The sequence below is a fragment of the Nelusetta ayraudi genome, unplaced genomic scaffold (assembly GCF_046127955.1).
Source record: "Nelusetta ayraudi isolate G7.1 ecotype Tasmania unplaced genomic scaffold, CSIRO-AGI_Nayr_v1 ptg000002l, whole genome shotgun sequence".
Classification (NCBI taxonomy): Eukaryota; Metazoa; Chordata; class Actinopteri; order Tetraodontiformes; family Monacanthidae; genus Nelusetta; species Nelusetta ayraudi.
The window spans coordinates 1455001-1472500 of record NW_027466052.1 but is presented as its reverse complement, the minus strand read 5'-3'; the positions used below and the strand labels follow the sequence as shown (position 1 = coordinate 1472500).

Below are 17500 nucleotides of genomic sequence, written 5' to 3'. Positions count from 1 at the left end.
TATATATATATATATATATATATATACATACACATATGTATATACACATATACAGTATATATAAAACATAATGTATGAATACATCAGGAAAAGAAAAACTTATAATAAATAATATTTCAACACCACATTTATTCAGACATCACAAGATTTATACAAGTGACCTTTGGCCTCTACAATGACAAGAGGTGCTCAAAGTGGAGGCCATTGTCTGCCAGACATTGATGTGTGCGGCGAACTACTGCGTGGGTAGCGTTTGTTACCTCAACACTTGCCAATGCTACACACATGAGGGTAGCGCCACCTGTTGGGAAAACATTGTACAACAGTACACAGGGTTATCGTCACTTGATCAAACTTGAAAGAGACATCTATATGTATAGAAGTACTTTTACAGATGAAGTATTTCTGAAAAAGTTTTTCTTTTCCTCATTTGTGTATACATTGTTTTGGTTGACTCATACATATATATATATATATATACATATATAAATACATGTACAGTATATTTACACACACACAAAACATTTATCGTGTCACTATTTGTAGCGTCATGTCCTGCTTGAGAGCCGGAACTCCTGAACTCCACACCCCTCTTTCAGCTCTCCCTCTTTTAGCCTGTGTCTTTCTCTCTCTCTCTCTCTCTCTCTCTCACACACACACACACACACGCATACACACACACCCCAGTGGAGCGGCAGCAGTGTGTTTGCTCAGATCAGTCAGACCTCCGGGCAGGTAGGAAGGCTGAGCTGCTCCTCACCTTGGCTGCGTTTCCTTCTATTCCTTTATTCCTTTAAGAATCTCGAGGCGCTTTGTTCAGCACTACAGCTGCTTGGGTTGTGTTGTATTTTCACTCGGTGGGGACACATCATCCTGACTCGGGCATGACGACACATGCCAGCCCCACAGACAGCTGCTGTCTCTAAAGGTCAGAGGTCACACAGAGCTGCTGCTTTAACTTTCTGACCTACGGCCTTTAAGCAAAACAAACTTGAACTATTCTGAATATGCTAAAGCTGACTTTAGTTTTTTTTGTAGTTCAGATCAGAAACAACAGAAACAGTCTGGCCACCTGGAAAAAAAGAAAGAGCCTCTGGTTGTTTGTTTTGCAGGAGCATCACTTTTCCATCGCTCACTCTTTTTTTTTATCCCCATCCACCCCATTGGGAATTAGCTTAATGCTAATGATGTGACCATGTGACCTGCTGTTGTAGTTGTTGTTCGACCGTGTGATTTGTTGGCAGTCTGCAAAGCTTTGTCCTGGGTCGGGCTCAAGTGGGGATTCTTGAGCGGTGAAATGTGATTGGTGGAAGAGGCTGTGGTGGGACGTTGTGAACCAGGAAGAGGATCTCCGCTAGTGTTGCCAACTTAGCTTGGACTTGGCCGCTGTATTTAGCCGGTATCCAGCGCCCTCCAGCCTGAATAGTGACAAATAGCGACAAATCCAGCGACTTTTTTTCCTGCTGCCAGCCGTCCTGCAGCAGGAAAGAAAGACATGCAAAGTGCAGAAATGCAAATCGAATGAAACAGGCGAGCCGAGTCTTACTGCGTCTGCCTGCCTGTCTGACTGCCTGTCCGTCTGTCTGTCCGTCCAGATCCAGAACATCGACGCCTGCCTCAGTTTCCTGGCAGCCAAAGGAGTCAACATCCAGGGCCTGTCTGCAGAGGGTGGGTGGCACTTCCACTCCTCCACACTGACACCCGGGGAACCATCAGGACCATCTAGGGGTTCCTCAGAGAAGAAAAAACATAAATAAAAAAGAGTTTTAAATATAACACAATTACGCAAACCTCAACGGTTGCATAGGGCGCCCCACGGTGGAGGGGGTGCTGAATTCTCCTTCCTCATTTATTTTTTGTTTATCTTGTTCTCCGTCTTACCTGCCTCATTATATGCATCACTAACTTTTAGTTTAGTTATTATTTATTTTTACTAAAAAAAAATTATTATTGTTTTTGCTTCCTGTCAACCCCCCAGAGATTCGGAATGGCAATCTGAAAGCCATCCTAGGCCTCTTCTTCAGCCTGTCCCGCTACAAGCAGCAGCAGCAGCAGCAGCTCCACCTCCACCACCAACACACCTCCTCCTCCTGCTCCTCCTCCTCCTCCTCCCAGAGCTCCCACCGTCCTCTCAGCCAGCAGAGCAGCGCTCCTCCACAGCTCGGCAACCCTCCGCATGGGCCTCCAGTCCAGAGAGGAGCAGCAGCAGCAGCAGCAGCAGCAGCAGCAGCAGCAGCAGCAGCAGCGCAGGCCGACATGCAGTCCAGGTGAGGCTCCACCCCAAATCACCACCATCACCGCCACCGCCACTCGCTTTCTCTAGTCGTCGCTCTTGTCTTTGTCCATCTTCACATCATCTTGTCTTTCCCCGTGGGCGGAGCCAGACATTTTTCAATACGGGTTGCCAGATCAGGACCCACACAGAATGCGTGGCCAATAAGTAGCTGCCGAAAATGTCCACATTTTTTTTATTTTTATTATTGTTATAAATATCAATATATTCAACATCAATATAAAACTAGTAATTATGATAGAAGTATAAGATGACATAATAAAGATTCTAATATAATAATATATGATTACAGACCTACTATATCAGCTGGTTCCTTCTGTCCTGGGGTCAGGGGTCAAGGGTCACATTACATTTCTATCTTTGAGTGTCTTGTTTCCACCTAGAACAAAACTCCAGCCAATCATCACGTTTCAAATACAGACACTGCACATCAAATGACAAAGATACGATGACTTGAGATGCTGTTGGGGTGGAAGTGGCTCCACCCCTGGCCCGCCTCGTAGCTCCACCCCTGCTCATTTCTCAGTGTGAACCTGACCTCTCTGCCATCTTCTGTCTTCTCGTCTTCTTCTTCTTCCTCTTCTTCTCCTCATCTTCCTCCTCCTCCTCCAGGGATGGCACTCAGAGTAAACTTCTCAAGTTTTCCCTCGGTCACAAAAAGACCTCTAGGTCAGCTTCTTCTTCTTCTTCTTCTTCTTCTTGTTCTGCTGCCCCCCTCCAATTCCCTTCACCCCCCCCCCCCCCCCCCCCCCCCCCCCCCCGCTCCCTGATTTCTTGATTTCCCTGCTTCCTCCCAGACTCCGTCCAGACCGCTCCTAATTTCGGGCTGACGTGCCGGATGTTTGTCGAAAGCTGGCGGTTAAATGGGCTGTGAAAGACCTTTAGATAACCCTAGTGTGTGTCTATGTGTGTGTGTCTGTAATCGTTTACACACACACAAACACACAGACACACTGAGTTTAATTATTAACACAGAGCCTAGTGGCCTGTGTCCCGTTTGCACCACATGAATTTTATTTTTTATTTTTTTTGCATCCAAATTTGCATCTTCAGCATGGTCGTTTGTGTGTGTGTGTGTGTGTGTGTGTGTGTGTGTGTGTGTGTGTGTGTGTGTGTGTGTGTGTGTGTGTGTTGCATGTTGCCTTTGTTTTTTTTCCCCTTCTTCTCCTTCTTCTTCTTTTTTTGTGTGCTTGCACTGCACAAGTGGTCCCGCTTCAAGTGGAAGCAGTGTCTCCGCCTTGTGGCCGTAGGACAACCAGCAGCCTCCGATCAACGTTTTGAGTCTCGCACATTTCTGTAGTTGTCAGCATCAGGCTTCATTTCGACAACAAAGGGTGCGAGTGTGTAACAATAAAAATGATAATATATTTTATTTATATTGCACTTTGCTTTTTTGGCAAACTGAAAGTGCGACTGAGCAGAAATATAATTCAAAATTAATGCAATTTAAAAAAAAAAAAATCAGTTATTATCAAGGTCAATTTATAGTTGGGATAACACAGAAAATAAATTTAGCACAAATGCTTTTTTAAAAATAGAAATGGATAAATAGAAATAGATGTGTCTGCGTGTCTGTGTCTGTGTCTGTGTGTGTGTGTCAGTCAAACTTACCAAATATCTTGGAATGAAGTCATGTTTGAAGCGTTTCCATACACCACCATCCACACGTTGTTGAGTCGTCGACATAAGGCGCTAATGCTTTGTGTCAGCGGTCAAAGAGGCCGTCTACACGAACACAGGTATTTTTTGAAACCATGTGTGTTGGCCTTCCAACCACACGTAACCGCAGTTGTAGGCTCTTGAAACCTCAGTTTTTTGTAACCGGAGTCCAGGTTGAAGTTTTTCGAGAAGTCCAGGTGACAGCAGTCAACTGAGGAAAACCGTAATAATCTGCATTGTTAAAAATTATCATTGATTTTGTACTTGTGTGTTACAGTGAGCAGGAGCGCCACCTAGCTATCGGTCCGCAAGAAAGACTCCGTCCTGTTTCGGTTGGGCATCGTTGTTTTTCCGGTTGTGAATTTTTCTAGCCTTGTGATTGGCTAAAATAGTCTTCTGTTAGCAGTGATATCGCCACCTACTGCTTTGGCATCTGTATTACATTGCTTTGCGGTTTCATGTGGATGGAGATAGTTTTGATCACCATGTCAAGGTGGACAGGGATTTTTTGTAACCGGAGGCCAAAAAACATTTGGTTTCAAAACTGCCTGTGTTTGTGTAGACAGAGCCAAAGAAATGTGCACGTAACAAACAAACACCTTGTGACTACTAATAGAGAGAGTCCTCCTCAAAACTCCTTCAGCTGTGACTGTCCAGCGTGTGCGTCCTTTCCCCACCAGGTCTCCTGGAACTGCGCCACGCTGACTAACAGTGCCCCCTGTACTTTGCAACCTGAACTTCCTGCCTGCTCTCTGCCTGTTAACAACACTAACTTCCATACAAAAGAAAATACAAATTTACTTTGCTACATGTTTATATTCTCCTCCCCCCGATTGCCCCCCCAGACTCCCCGGACCCTCGGCCAGGGTCTCCACTGCGGGCAGTGACGTCCCTGCTCGAGGCTCCGCCCCCTCGGCCTCCTCCACTGCTGCTGGGAGCCGCCGCAGCAGTCAGGCCTTCAGCAGCGACAAGACCAAAGCACAGCTACACAGAGGTAGGCAGGGACACACACACACACACACACACACACACACACACACATACACACACTCTTCATGGTCACAGGGAGAATCCTCTCCTCTTGCTTTGCATAAAGAGGACCAACAAAGACAAAAGCTCTCAATGATTTAAAGGTGCAGTTCTGTTTTTTTTAAAGACCATTTTCTTTGGTACAGTACAGTTAAGGTTTTAGAAACACAGTCACAGTCGTTGCCTTGACATCCACACTCACTGGACATGTTGTCATTTCTTTCCACGACCAGCTGTTTTTTCAATGAGTGGGTGCCTTTGAAATTCATGTAATTTAGTATGAATGTATTTTTTTTATAATTTCATTTCGTTTCATTGTGACCCCTGGTTTGACAAACTGGTGTAATCTACACACACACACACGCACAAATAACCGTCATATTTAGCCCTCTGTTGACAGCCTCCAGTAATTTGCTGAAAAGAAAGTTGATTGTTGGATTCTCATCATCTGCATGTTTTGGGGTCGGGGACCAGAACAAGGGCAGAGCCCTTACAGTATTGCACCCAGTATCGGTGGTGGTGTTGGGGGAAGGCTGGGGGGTCTAGTGTGTTTTAACTCGTGTTGTAGTACTGGAGATTAGTCTTGGTCTCCAGACCACTTTTGAAGGGTCTCGGTCTCGTCTCGGACTCAGAGGCATTCTTACTCGGTCTTGTCTCGGCCCCAAACTGGATCAACTCGGGATTTTTGATTAAGACTGGTCAAGACTCAGCCAATAATGCAATGACGTGACAATCAAAGCTTTCGTTTCACCACCTCATCCCAAGAGCTGTGCAGAACTTTGAGGTCCTTCACAACCACCATGAGTGAGATGAGTGTATTTTTAGCGCTTAGCTCCAACATCAAAGGTTTTTACACATTTTTTTCCATGCTTGGTATGGCATCATTTTCAGTTAAATTATTCCTAGTTAATTATTTGTTTTAATTTTATGAAGCAAAGTTGTTTTTTTGGAAATGGTTAAATTGCTGGCAAAGCAGCAACATGTTAAATAAAACTATCAAAAGTCACCTTGCTGAAAAGAATTGCTGCTGTTCCATTTATGTACAAGCAAACTCGAATTTTTGTAAAAGATTTGTTTTGTTGTCATTTTTCTTTGATATATACTTGGCCTCGAACCCCATATGCCTTGGTCTGGTCTCGATGTCAATACTCTCCAGTCTTGATAATATCTTGGTCTCGGTTGGTGCGGTTTTGACTCCAACACTAGACACGCTTTGCTACAACAAAAAAAGTGTAGCAGGTCACTGGTTTCAGGATGGAGCCGGCTGTGTGATTGACAGCAGCAGTGTATAGTGCCCGCCTCCCTTCCCCACTGGTGCTGCCAGGCCCCTCCCCCTTCCCCTCTCCCTGTGCCCTCCTCCCTTTCCCCCCCGTCGCTGCTGAACGCTGCACTCAACGCCGGACTCCACTTCCTCCTCCGTCTCTGATCCTGCTGGACGCGTTGTTTTTTCCCTTTTTTTTCTTTTGCAACCGCAGCAGCAGCCATGAGGTTTGTCAGCTTGTGTGTGTGTGTGTGTGTGTGTGTGTGCGCGCGCGCGTGTTTGTGTGTGTGTGTGAAGGTCTTGCAGCCTCCAAACTAACTACAGCAACTATAAGTTTCTGATTTTCCAGGCATAAAAAAGTTGTACCGCTGTCTTCTCTCTCTTCTTTGCTTTTCTTCTTTTTGTTTTCTGTCATTTAGTTTCTGATGGAGCAGAAAAAAAGTGAATGAGGGTTGTCGCTGTTGAAAGTGATTTTATTCCCCTAGTAAAGATGCCGCAGATGATCTGAAAAAATATATCCAAAAAATAAAATAGAAGATAATCAGTTGTGTTTGTGTAGGTTTTTAGAGACACCTGCAGCTTCTTATTGTGAGGCCAGATCTGCTGCTGCTGCTGCTGCTGCTGCTGTGTGTGTGTTAATGGCTGTGACACCACCAGAATGGAGTGTGTGTATGTGTGTGTGTGTGTGTGTGTGTGCAGTGCATAACTGTGTTGCCTGTTGCATATATCTATCAGAGTGGATGAATAATGGGCCTTGTGATGGGCCGCAGCGTCGCTCTTATTTGAGTTTATTCATGTGGAGAAACTTCAGAATAAAGTTTCTCTGCAGGGCCGCACAAAAGAGGAGGGGGGCGCGCAGGGTGGGGGGTGGTGGGGGTTCTGTCCCTCCGACTTTCTGCAGCACAATGACTGAGGAGCGAGAGAGAGAGAGAGAGCGAGAGAGAGAGGGACAACCAGGAAGCAGGAACACCTGCAACTTTAAAGGGACAGTTCACCTCCTGCTCCTCTGGCTCAAAATCCCAAATAACTACACAACAAGTTGTCTAGCCGCTTTGGCCTGCAACACTGCACATTTTGACCAGGTGTCGCCATCTAATAGCCACTTTGTCGCTACATTTAGCCCGTATGCAGCGCCCTCTGGTGGTCTTTATTTTCAGACAAATCAAGCAGCTTTGTCCCTCATCTGGCACTTTTACTGGTCACTGGTGGTTGTCGGCGCCTCTTAGTGGACCATAAAGTCATAAAGGTTAAGAAGAAAAAAAAAAAAAGTCACTAATCCAGAGTGTCTCTTTTCTCTAAGAAGTTAATTTGAGGTTCCAAACATATTCAACATATTTATTTGTATCTCCTGCTGCCACATTATTATTTTTTATTATTATTATGATTCAGGCCTACCGTGCTGTCCATTACAAGAACATGAGCCAATATGCAGATGAGGTGATGAAATCATTTAGCCACTGCTGGGACAGCCAGGAGCTACTTCTCTGACAGGGGCAGTTAGCAGCACTGGTTTCAAGGTTTTAAGTGGAATTTGTGTTGTGTGTGTGTGTGTGTGTGTGTGTGTGTGTGTGTGCGTGTGTGTTTGCGTGACTAAATGGCTGTATTTCTTTTTTATGAGCTTTCTCCTCAGAAGAGTTACTCTAACTTCACTAGAGCTCTCTGCACACGCACACGCACACGCACACGCACACGCACACGCACACACACACACACACTCTCTGATCCTGCTGGTTTTAAATCACAAACTTGTTGCTTGTGTCTTATGACGAACAGACAGACGGGAGGCTTGTGATGTCCAAACATCAGGCCTTAATGCGTTTACTGTCTACCTTGCACTGTGTGTGTGTGTGTGTGTGTGTGTGTGTGTGTGTGTGTGTGTGTGTGTGTGTGTGTGTGTCCATGCGTGTGTGTTTGTGTCGGTCACGTTGCCCTGGGAAGACGACCGTTTGTCCGGGCAGAGCAGAAACAGACTGATGCTGCAGTCACTGCGTTTACATGCAGAGCATAATCGGAGTAAGCAATACTTCGGTTTTCTCGTCCAATCGGAGTTCTCACCTTGGCCTGGTTCTTCAGGTGACAATGCTGCAAATATTCTCCTAGGGGTCAATAGAGCAAAAGACCTCACCAGAGCTGTGAGTCTGTGTGTGTGCGTGTTTGTGTGCGCGCCACGTGTCAGCAGCCTTCTTTAAACTCACATGTGCACGGACAACATGTGATGATGAAAAGGCAACAAGGCTGTGTTTCCTCTACTGGTGTCAGCAGAGTGCAGCAAAGCCCAGGTGGCGCTGTTGAACGTTTTCTCTCAGACCTGAAAGAGTTCAGCTCAGCTTTGGCTCAAGTTTCCAACAACAATTAAAGTAAATGGCCTGTTGTGTTTGAATTGAATTGTTCAAAAACAATACATTACAATGAGTTCAACTTCCGAGACGAGTTGGTACAGAATTGGAAATATGATAATTATCTGTCATATAATATCAAAAAATTATTGTCAAGTATTTTTTAAGTGGAAATGAAAGGAGTGCAGGCACAAGACAACCAGCTGAGTGAATTCTGCAGTGGACTGGCCCTTTAAACGGCTGCTGCCTTTCTTGTGCCTCAGTCATTTCCATGAATACACTGTCAATAAAACACCATCTGCCTCTAGCTTCATTTCTCACACCTGTTTGCTACGCTTGCCGTTTAATATAGTTGTGCTCAGTTTGGGCTTGTTCATTCACACTATAGGCTTGATTGCGCAAGCTAAAAAGGCAGCTAGCGCGCTAGCTCGCAACGACACACAATAGGCCGAAGAATAGATTTTAAAAAATTATAGAACAAATTGAACTTTTGAGGCTGATAAAAAATGAGCTTCCGCTCTTTGAAACAGCAGCATGAACCCTAAGCAATGTTTTTCTCTTTTTTGAAGTGTTGGGGGGGGGGGGAACACGTTTCTGCCACCGGATGCACCAGTTTGACCACCCATGAAAAGAGCCGCTCGTTGCTTTAATTTCCCCACAATTGTCCGATGTTATCAGGAGGCTCAGACTCAGTCTCGCTGTAATTAAGCCGCACAGTCGTAAACAGTCACAATTCTTTCAGGATGTTTGGTCCTCCGGTGCAGTCAATAGCACCTGGAACCACCAGGACTTGGTGCGGGAGGTCACGGGGAGGTCGTTGACCCCGTCCCGAGGGCAGGTCAAGAGGTTTTCTGTGTGTTTATTTTTTTTTCTGAGGGGAAAGTTGTTTCCTGTAGCCTCTCAATTAGGCATGAAAACGCAGGAACATTTATTTTGTGTTTGGCCTCCGAATGTCTAATTATAGCAAATATATAAATAGCAACCAGTGTGTGTGCGTGTGTGTGTGTGTGTGTCTGTGTCTGTGTGTGTGTGTGTGTGTGTGTGTGTGTGTGTGTGTGTGTGTGTGTGTGTGTGGCACTCATCGTGGAAAAAAGGTTGCCTGGTGAAGCATCGCTGCACTGAGATACAGGTCCTGGGATACAGATTGTTGTAAGAAATCACTGGTCAACATTGGTCTGTGACATCACAAAGGGGTTCTGATCTTCAGAATTGTGACTTGTCGATGTTGTTGTATTCGTAGTTGTTTTTAGCGTGTCCCTTTTTGAGAATAGATTGGAGCAAACAAGAATGAAATGATGGAATTTTACTGGTAGAAAAGTTCACTGGCAGAGACACAGTTGCAGCGGAATGGCCCTTTAAAAGGCTGCCGTCTTTTTTTCAGCCTTGCTGTGCAAAAACAGCTACTTTTCCTTTTTTTTCCACCCCTCTTCCCATTCATCCGAGCCTCCAATGGGAAGTTTGCTGGTCACAACGAGCAACCTGACCCACTTTCCTCCCCCCCAGTTGCTAACCGCTAGCACGGCTAATTGGACTCCGATCGCGTCCTAATGGGCTGCATTGTTTTAAGGGCTGTTCTCGCTAAATGCTAAAAGAGGGCCAGCGCTGGGACGAGGAGATAAACAAGCGAAGCATAGCGTTTATTGATGTGAATAAACGTTGACATAATGAGACGCTCTGAAACAGCCGCTAATGTGAAAATTTATGCGGCCATTATGGTGCAAAAAAAGAGGAAAAGACATGATTGCAAAGTAATGAGCTGATGATTTTATTGTCCCCTGTGTGAAAATGATAATGCAAAGAGCCATTCTATCCTTTAAGAACATGACATTGACTGTTTTTACATTGCATTATATTATATAATGTTTAATTATTATATGATGATGTGATATATGATATATGGCTTTATTGTCATTGCATATACATATAGAATGGAATATATATAAAAACCTCCATCCGTTCATCCTTTCATACATTTTCAATACCCGCTTATTCCAGAGCTCAGGGTCGCAGGGTTTGGCTGGAGCCTATCCCAGCTGTCAACTCAACTTTAATAACTTTTATTCATAAAAAAAAAAACACAAAGTCATCATATTTGCATTGTGTGTAAAAAAAAAAAATCATGACTTTCAATAAAGAAATTCTGCCTGCACACACTCTCATGAAACTACACCTCTCATGATGTAGTTTGCCCTGTGTTTGCAGCCTCCTGCTAAAACTGATGCCTTTGTTAGCACCTCCCACATGTTTGAAAGGAGTCGAAAAAACCAAGGTGGTCTCGGAGGGGGAAGCCGACAGCTAATGATAGGACTTCTTCTGGGGAGGATTGTTAAATTTTCAATTTTTACGGGACCTCGAAGCGAGTGACCCCCCACATGCAGCTTCGCACCAGAGGAGGCGGAGCCCTGCACCGTGGCTCCGCCCCTGGTTGGGCCTGGATTCTAGAAGCCCCCCAGGCTGCCTCCCCTTGTCTTTATAAACAGTTTGATGATGGGCTACGCTCGTCGGCGAGCTGCTAAGTGGCGCCTGCATCAACACCGGCCGCCTTCAGGAACCTTATAAGGACACTCTGTGTGTGTGGGGTCAAACAAGATTCCTTTTCTTCTTCTTCTACTTCTCATTCTTCTCCCAGCTGCATTGTTGTACCACCCTGTTAAACTGAACTCCAGTCAGGATTGAAAGAAACGCGTTGACCTTCCTGGGAGAAACAAAACCTTGAATGCAGTTGATCTTCAGTGTGGATGAGTGTAACGTAATGTAACATAACATAATGTAACATAACGTAACATAATGTAACATAACGTAACAAAAAGTAACTTAACATACTTGTAATGTACGTGAGTTAACGTGAGGATTCATGATTTTATGTAACGTGATGTAACTTATGCTCTGATTCTTTACCCATTAAAAACTGTCTGATTGGTCTACGGCAGGGGTCACCAACCTTTTTGAGTGCTACGTAGGGCGACTAGTTTCGTTACACTCTTGAAATAACACATTTTTTCAGTTAGTCTTTAGTTATATGTTTATGATACTCATGAATATGAAGACACTGAACATGTCAATGAGTTCTCACAATAATTATCAACAATGACTTGACATGGTTGGATAAATTCAAATTTTAGACACAGCTCACCGAGCTGTGCTATTTTTACAGGCCCGTGGGCAACTCATGTGGTCCTTGGGGAGCTACTTGGTTCCTGTGGCACCATGTTGGTGATTGTAGACTGTACGGAATACAGTTATTATTTCACAGTAAAATACTGCATTGATCATTTTATTGTGAAATCACTATGTTTCACTGCAGTCTATCACGGTAAAATACTGTATTTAGAATTTGGTTGTGAACGCAAGCCCACCTTCTATCGTAACACAATCAGTCACTCTCAAATCTTAATGTGCTTGAACCGCAATGCATTGTGGGATCTGTCGCAATCGTACTTTCTTTTTTTTTTTTTAAAGCCTCCCCAAAAATTGTAAAGTGCATATGAAGAACTTACAGTGCCGCCTCACCCTCTTCTTCCTCTGTGCCTTACTGGCTCTCATCTCGTTTCCTCTCTGGTGCAGATTCCTCAGAGGGTTTGACCTCGCGGCCTTCGTCCATGACTGAGCACGCGCTGCCGGCCGTGAGCGCCACCGGCTCCTCCTCCTCCTCCACCACCAGCATCCCTGCTGCTTCCTCCGGCCTGGTTCCTCCTCCATCATCATCATCGTCCTCCACCACCACGGCCATCCCCCAACCCAACGGCAACGGCAAACCTTGGAGGAGCAAGTCCACCAGCTCCAAGCACACAGCTCCTCCTCCCACTGGCTCCACCTCCGCCTCCTCCACCAGCAGCACCGCCGCCATGCAGCCGGCTAAGCTGGAGAGGGACTCCTCCTCCAAAGTTGTGGCTCAGAGGTCCATGCTTGAGAAGCTGAAGCTCTTCAACAGCAAAGGAAGCTCCAAATCCACCTCCTCCACCTCCAATGGAGCCATGGTTGTAGTGGACCGAGCAGAGACCGGCTCCAACACCGACCCCCTGGAGGAGGACCGAGGCAACGTCCGGCCTGGGGCGAACGGGACGGGCAGCGGCGCAGCTCCCACAATGGCCACAAGCCCCAAGATGGCGCTGCGAGGCATTGCCCAGCGTACCTTCAGCAGAGCCTTGACCTCCAAGAAGGCTTCAGTCAAGGGCGCCGAGAAGGAGAAGGAGAAGGAGAAGGAAAAGGGCAAACGTACCTCTGTGCCGGAGAGGGCGGAACTCAGAGGGGAGGAGCCTAAGGAGGAAGCTGCGGACACTGCAGATGGTTCCACCAGAAGAACCTCCAAGATCTCCAGCCTCATTCCTAAGGGTGGCAAAGTGTCCAAGAAGGAGGCCACCACAGCCGCCGCCGCCGCCGCCACCACCACCGCCGCCCACAGCGGGATCCCGAAGCCGGGAGCCAAAGCCGAGAGGCCTCGCAGCGGGCGGATGGGTGTGGCCAGGGCCCCGCAGCCCGACAACCAGCGTGACAGCAGGTACTCCAGCTCCACCTCCAGCCTGGCCTCCAACGAGGGCAAAAAGGAGAGCGGCGCCGCCCTGGTGGCCGGAGGAGGCAACACCACTCAGAGCACAGCCAGCAACACGGTCAGCGTGCAGCTACCTCAGAACCAGCAGCACCACAGCCACCCCAACACGGCCACCGTCGCCCCCTTCATGTACAGGTGAGCGCAGTAGAGGAGGCAAAAGTGGTCACAATCTGTACTGAAGCACAAGCACGGCAGAGGTCGCGCTAGACCTTTTCGTTACCGCCCATTTTGACCTAAACAGAGAAATTTCCATTATGCTCCTGTGACGTCATTCGCCTAATTTAGATATCATTAAGAAAGTAACATATATACATATATACAATTATACCTTTAAGCACTATTTACTCCACAGTTTTACTAATCAGCAAGTTCAAACTGTGCAAGTGAGGTGATTCATTTGATATATACTAAATCTTTTAAATTAGAATAACTATGTCTCGACCAAAGAAGGCCACTAAATTTATTCTTACTAACGTTTTAACTATGGGAAAGCTTTTGAGAAGTCAACTCACCCAACACGATATTGATGTTGGACTCATAATAAACATTATCTTGCACACGACCCAACATGCCGCTGGCCAGCTTCTAAGTTGAATGGAGTCCACACTGACTCACAAGCCAAACAGCCACGAACGTAGAATGGCACCGTACCGTACATGAAACATTCCCCTTAATGCACTAACACACATACACACACTCACACATTCACACTCAAACAGCAACACACAACATAATTCTCACAACATGCAACACTTTTCCACCATGATCCCTCGCGGCTCTGGGGGCTGTGCCCTAAACCATTTCTTTAAAAGTTGAACCATGTACTATCGAAGGTCTGTTGATGTGGAGCATAGACAAATCCTGTTGCTGCTGACTGTGGACAAATGAATACTGCCACCTGCAGGGAACTAGCAGGAACTGTCACATCAGTTTAGGCTTGTAAGTGGGTCGCGCAGGTGTGTGCGTGTGTGTGCGTGCACACGGGACGGGTGCAGTGACCTCTGACCTCTGTCCCAGCACTTCAAAGCACAATGTGTTTGAAGTGACATACTTACATAATGGTTGACTGCTTGGTAAACTTTGTATGTATTAGGATAGAGACTTCAATGGAAATGAACACAGAAAAGTAGAAACAATTGGTGTTATTGTTGTTGTGTCTAATTTTCAGAGGAGACACATTTAGAATATCTTTTTTTCTGCATTACAATGGTCAAAATGAGCAGTTTTGCTGAGCTACTATGAATTGCGTCAAATAAGTAAACATTTTTATTTTTATCTTTTGACAAATATACACATATATGTATATGTGGGTGTGTGTATGCAGCAGTGCTATGGTGTTGCAGCAGTTTGAGTATCGCAAAGTGAGCGAGCCTAAAGTCAACAAGGACAAAGTCTGAGGCCCCCTAGTGGTCTGTGACCAGTAGCGCCCCACCTGGTCCTGGGTCCAGGGTCCAGGGACCGGTATGGTGCTGCAGAACTGAACTGAACTCTATTGATTTGATCTTTTGGTGCCGTGGGGCGCTTAGCTTTTCTTTTTCTTTTTTTTCCTTTTCTCCAGCCTGGTCACAAGACCTTGAACGCAGCACAGCATTACAGCTTTACTCTGCTAATCAGGTTGATCCCTCCTTCGTGACAATGTCCACAATATTATTATTCCTGCTAAATACGAGAATAATGATAATAATTCACAATCGATAATATCCCCCCCGTTGATCCCCTGCATACCTTCTTGTTCTCTCTCTCCAGAACCCAAACCGACGGCGAGAACCCCGAGAGCGGCGGAGACCTTTCCTTCATGAAGAGCAGCCAGCTCTCCATCGACGATCTTTCAGGTGTGTTGCCCTTTGCTTGTTTGTTTGTTGTTGTTCTTTGCTGTTTGTTCTATCCGTGGACTGTGACTCTAAACGGTAACGACTGACTCAAGTTTCACGACTCATAATGGGCGTCCGTGGCCTTTAAACTTGATCTCTCGTTTTTCCTTTTTTGTCTCTTGTTGCGCTCACAAAGCTGCTCCAGTGTTGTTGGGATGTGTTTTTTTTCCATGATTTTTGTCATTTTTTAAATCAATATGCTTGCTCTTGTCCTCTTGTGTGTCTTTGGTTTTGTATCCTTTTTAATTATCTTTCCTTTCTTACATGTTCGAAATAAATCAAGTCAAATCAAATCAAATCAAATCCTTCTTTTGTATATATATATATATATTTTTTTTTTAATCTATTTTTATCTATTTCATTCAATTTTACTTAGGCACCACTCGGGGCTGCTGCAAGTACGTCATCGAGCTATATTTCATGAGATAATAATTTTTTTCCCCCACTGTTTGTGGTGTTTTGTTTTTTTTGTCGTCCCCTCAGGTGAGGATCCGGAGACAAGGCGGCTGCGGACGGTCCGGAACATTGCGGACCTGCGGCAGAACCTGGAGGAGACCATGTCCAGCTTACGAGGAACTCAGGTCACACACAGGTAGGAGGTGTTTTTAAAAAATAAAAATAAAACAGTCAAATTTCAGTGATCACCTTTATTTTTGTACTGTATGTATATATATATATATATATATATATATATATATATATATATATATATATATATATTCATATATATATATATATATATATATGTGTATATATATATATACACATACATATATATATATATACGTATATACATATGTATACGTATATACATATATAAAAAGAAAGAAACAAAACTGGCTCGCTACAAGTGTATTTGGAGAGTGAAAAAAATAAATAAATAAAATTAATGTGGGAATTGGCTGCTGGTTTTTCTGGTGTCCCTGAAGTGGAACGAACGCATAAATACTTGTTATGATGCATCTGTTTTCCTTTGTATGCGAATGGAATTCTTTTTAGTCATTTATCTCTTTTTATTTCATTGTATTCAATCAACTTTAAGTTATACTCAATCACAACCAAAGGCATCTCAAAGCGCTTTGAAAACCAACTTTTTATTTTCAGTCTATGTTATTCCTTTATATACATGTTCAAAATGAATGCCAAATAAAACAAAACAAACTCTATTCGCTTCAGTCTAGTTTTGAGTATTTCCCCCTCCAATCCAACCCTCTCAGCACTTTGGAGACCACCTTCGACGGCGGCGTCACCACGGACGTCAGCAGCGGCGGCGGCGGCGGCGGTGGCCGCAGCATCCTCAGCCTCACCTCTTCCCGCCCCTCTCTGACGTCATGGCGTCTGGGTCAGTCCAGCCCTCGGCTACAGGCGGGCGACGCCCCCTCCATGGCCAACAACAGCTATGGCGGGCGCGGCGGCGGCGGCCAGCAGGGGGCGCGCTACCTGTACCCAGGCCACCTGCGGCGGCAGCTGACGGCCCGGGGAGCGGCGCTGTGCGGCGGCGGTGGCGGCGGAGGGCCGGCGGGCGACAGAGGAGGCGGAGCCGGCGAGGACCTGGAGCTGGACGGCCTCAACGTGGAGGTGACGGGCTACATGAGCGACGGAGACGTGCTGAGCAAGAACATCGCGCGGCCCGATGACGTCAGCAGCGGGTAAGGCGACGGCGGTGACGTCAGTTTTAGTTTTGAACTTTTCTTTCACATGTGAACTTGATGCCGCGAGTCGAAACCTAACTGGACGATAGTTTGTCTCAGTTTCAGTCACGTGGTCTGCCCCCACCCCAGAGCGGCTGCGGTTGTAGTTATTAAATAAAGTCTACCAGGAGAGGGCGCCAGAGAGCCGCTAGTCCGTGTACCCCCACCTCTGATCCAGAGCGGGGACCTACAATACCGCGAAAGAGTGGTGCACAATTAAATTATCAGAATGAATGAATGAATGAATGGGTGAACAAATAAAATACTTTATGAATGATTTAACGAAAAACAAAACAAAATAAGAAACCCCAAAACTATTTTTTCTTTTCATGTGTAAGCCGAGAGACTGCTCAAAAGTTTGTTGCGCTTGCATAATGATAATAAAAATCTAGAATAAGTAAATAAATAAAAAAATGAACGAATGAATAAGTAAATAAATAAACAAACAAGTAAACTATTCGATGAGTAAATAAAGTAATAAATACCTCTCTGTAAGTCCTGAACACAGAATATAGTGATGCGCTGTGGGACCTCGCTCCCTCTGCTGGGGGTGTGGTCTCCATGGTGGGCGGGTGCCCTTGGTGACGTCACACACAACAGCTGTCTAACTCTGGCAGGTGGAGACTTTTTAAGAGGAGTAAGGGGAAGATTCAGGTGGATGAATGAAGTGTGTGTGTGTGTGTGTGTGTGTGTGTGTGTGTGTGTGTGTGTGTGTGTGTGTGTGTGTGTGAGCGGCTCACTCAGAAGGGGGCGCTCTCAGTCTCTACCAGGAATCTATCTATCTATCTATCTATCTATCTATCTATCTCCA

At 45.5% G+C, this 17500-nt stretch overlaps 1 protein-coding gene across 11 annotated transcripts in view; it reads left to right on the top strand.

The window, feature by feature from the left end:
• Nucleotides 1-17500, top strand: part of nav2a (neuron navigator 2a) — a 117646-nt gene that overhangs the window by 56791 nt on the left and 43355 nt on the right. For 8 of the 11 annotated variants that reach the window (XM_076035014.1, XM_076035100.1, XM_076035347.1 and 5 more), the window contains 8 exons: nt 1596-1668; nt 1979-2267; nt 2906-2962; nt 4798-4946; nt 12143-13262; nt 14874-14959; nt 15482-15590; nt 16216-16647. In XM_076035014.1, coding sequence (XP_075891129.1) covers nt 1596-1668; nt 1979-2267; nt 2906-2962; nt 4798-4946; nt 12143-13262; nt 14874-14959; nt 15482-15590; nt 16216-16647 — 2315 coding nt within the window. Of the gene's footprint in view, nt 1-1595; nt 1669-1978; nt 2268-2905; nt 2963-4797; nt 4947-6450; nt 6470-12142; nt 13263-14873; nt 14960-15481; nt 15591-16215; nt 16648-17500 lie in introns of those variants that run through there. The other 3 variants (XM_076035263.1, XM_076034755.1, XM_076035183.1) reach the window with 2 other exon arrangements.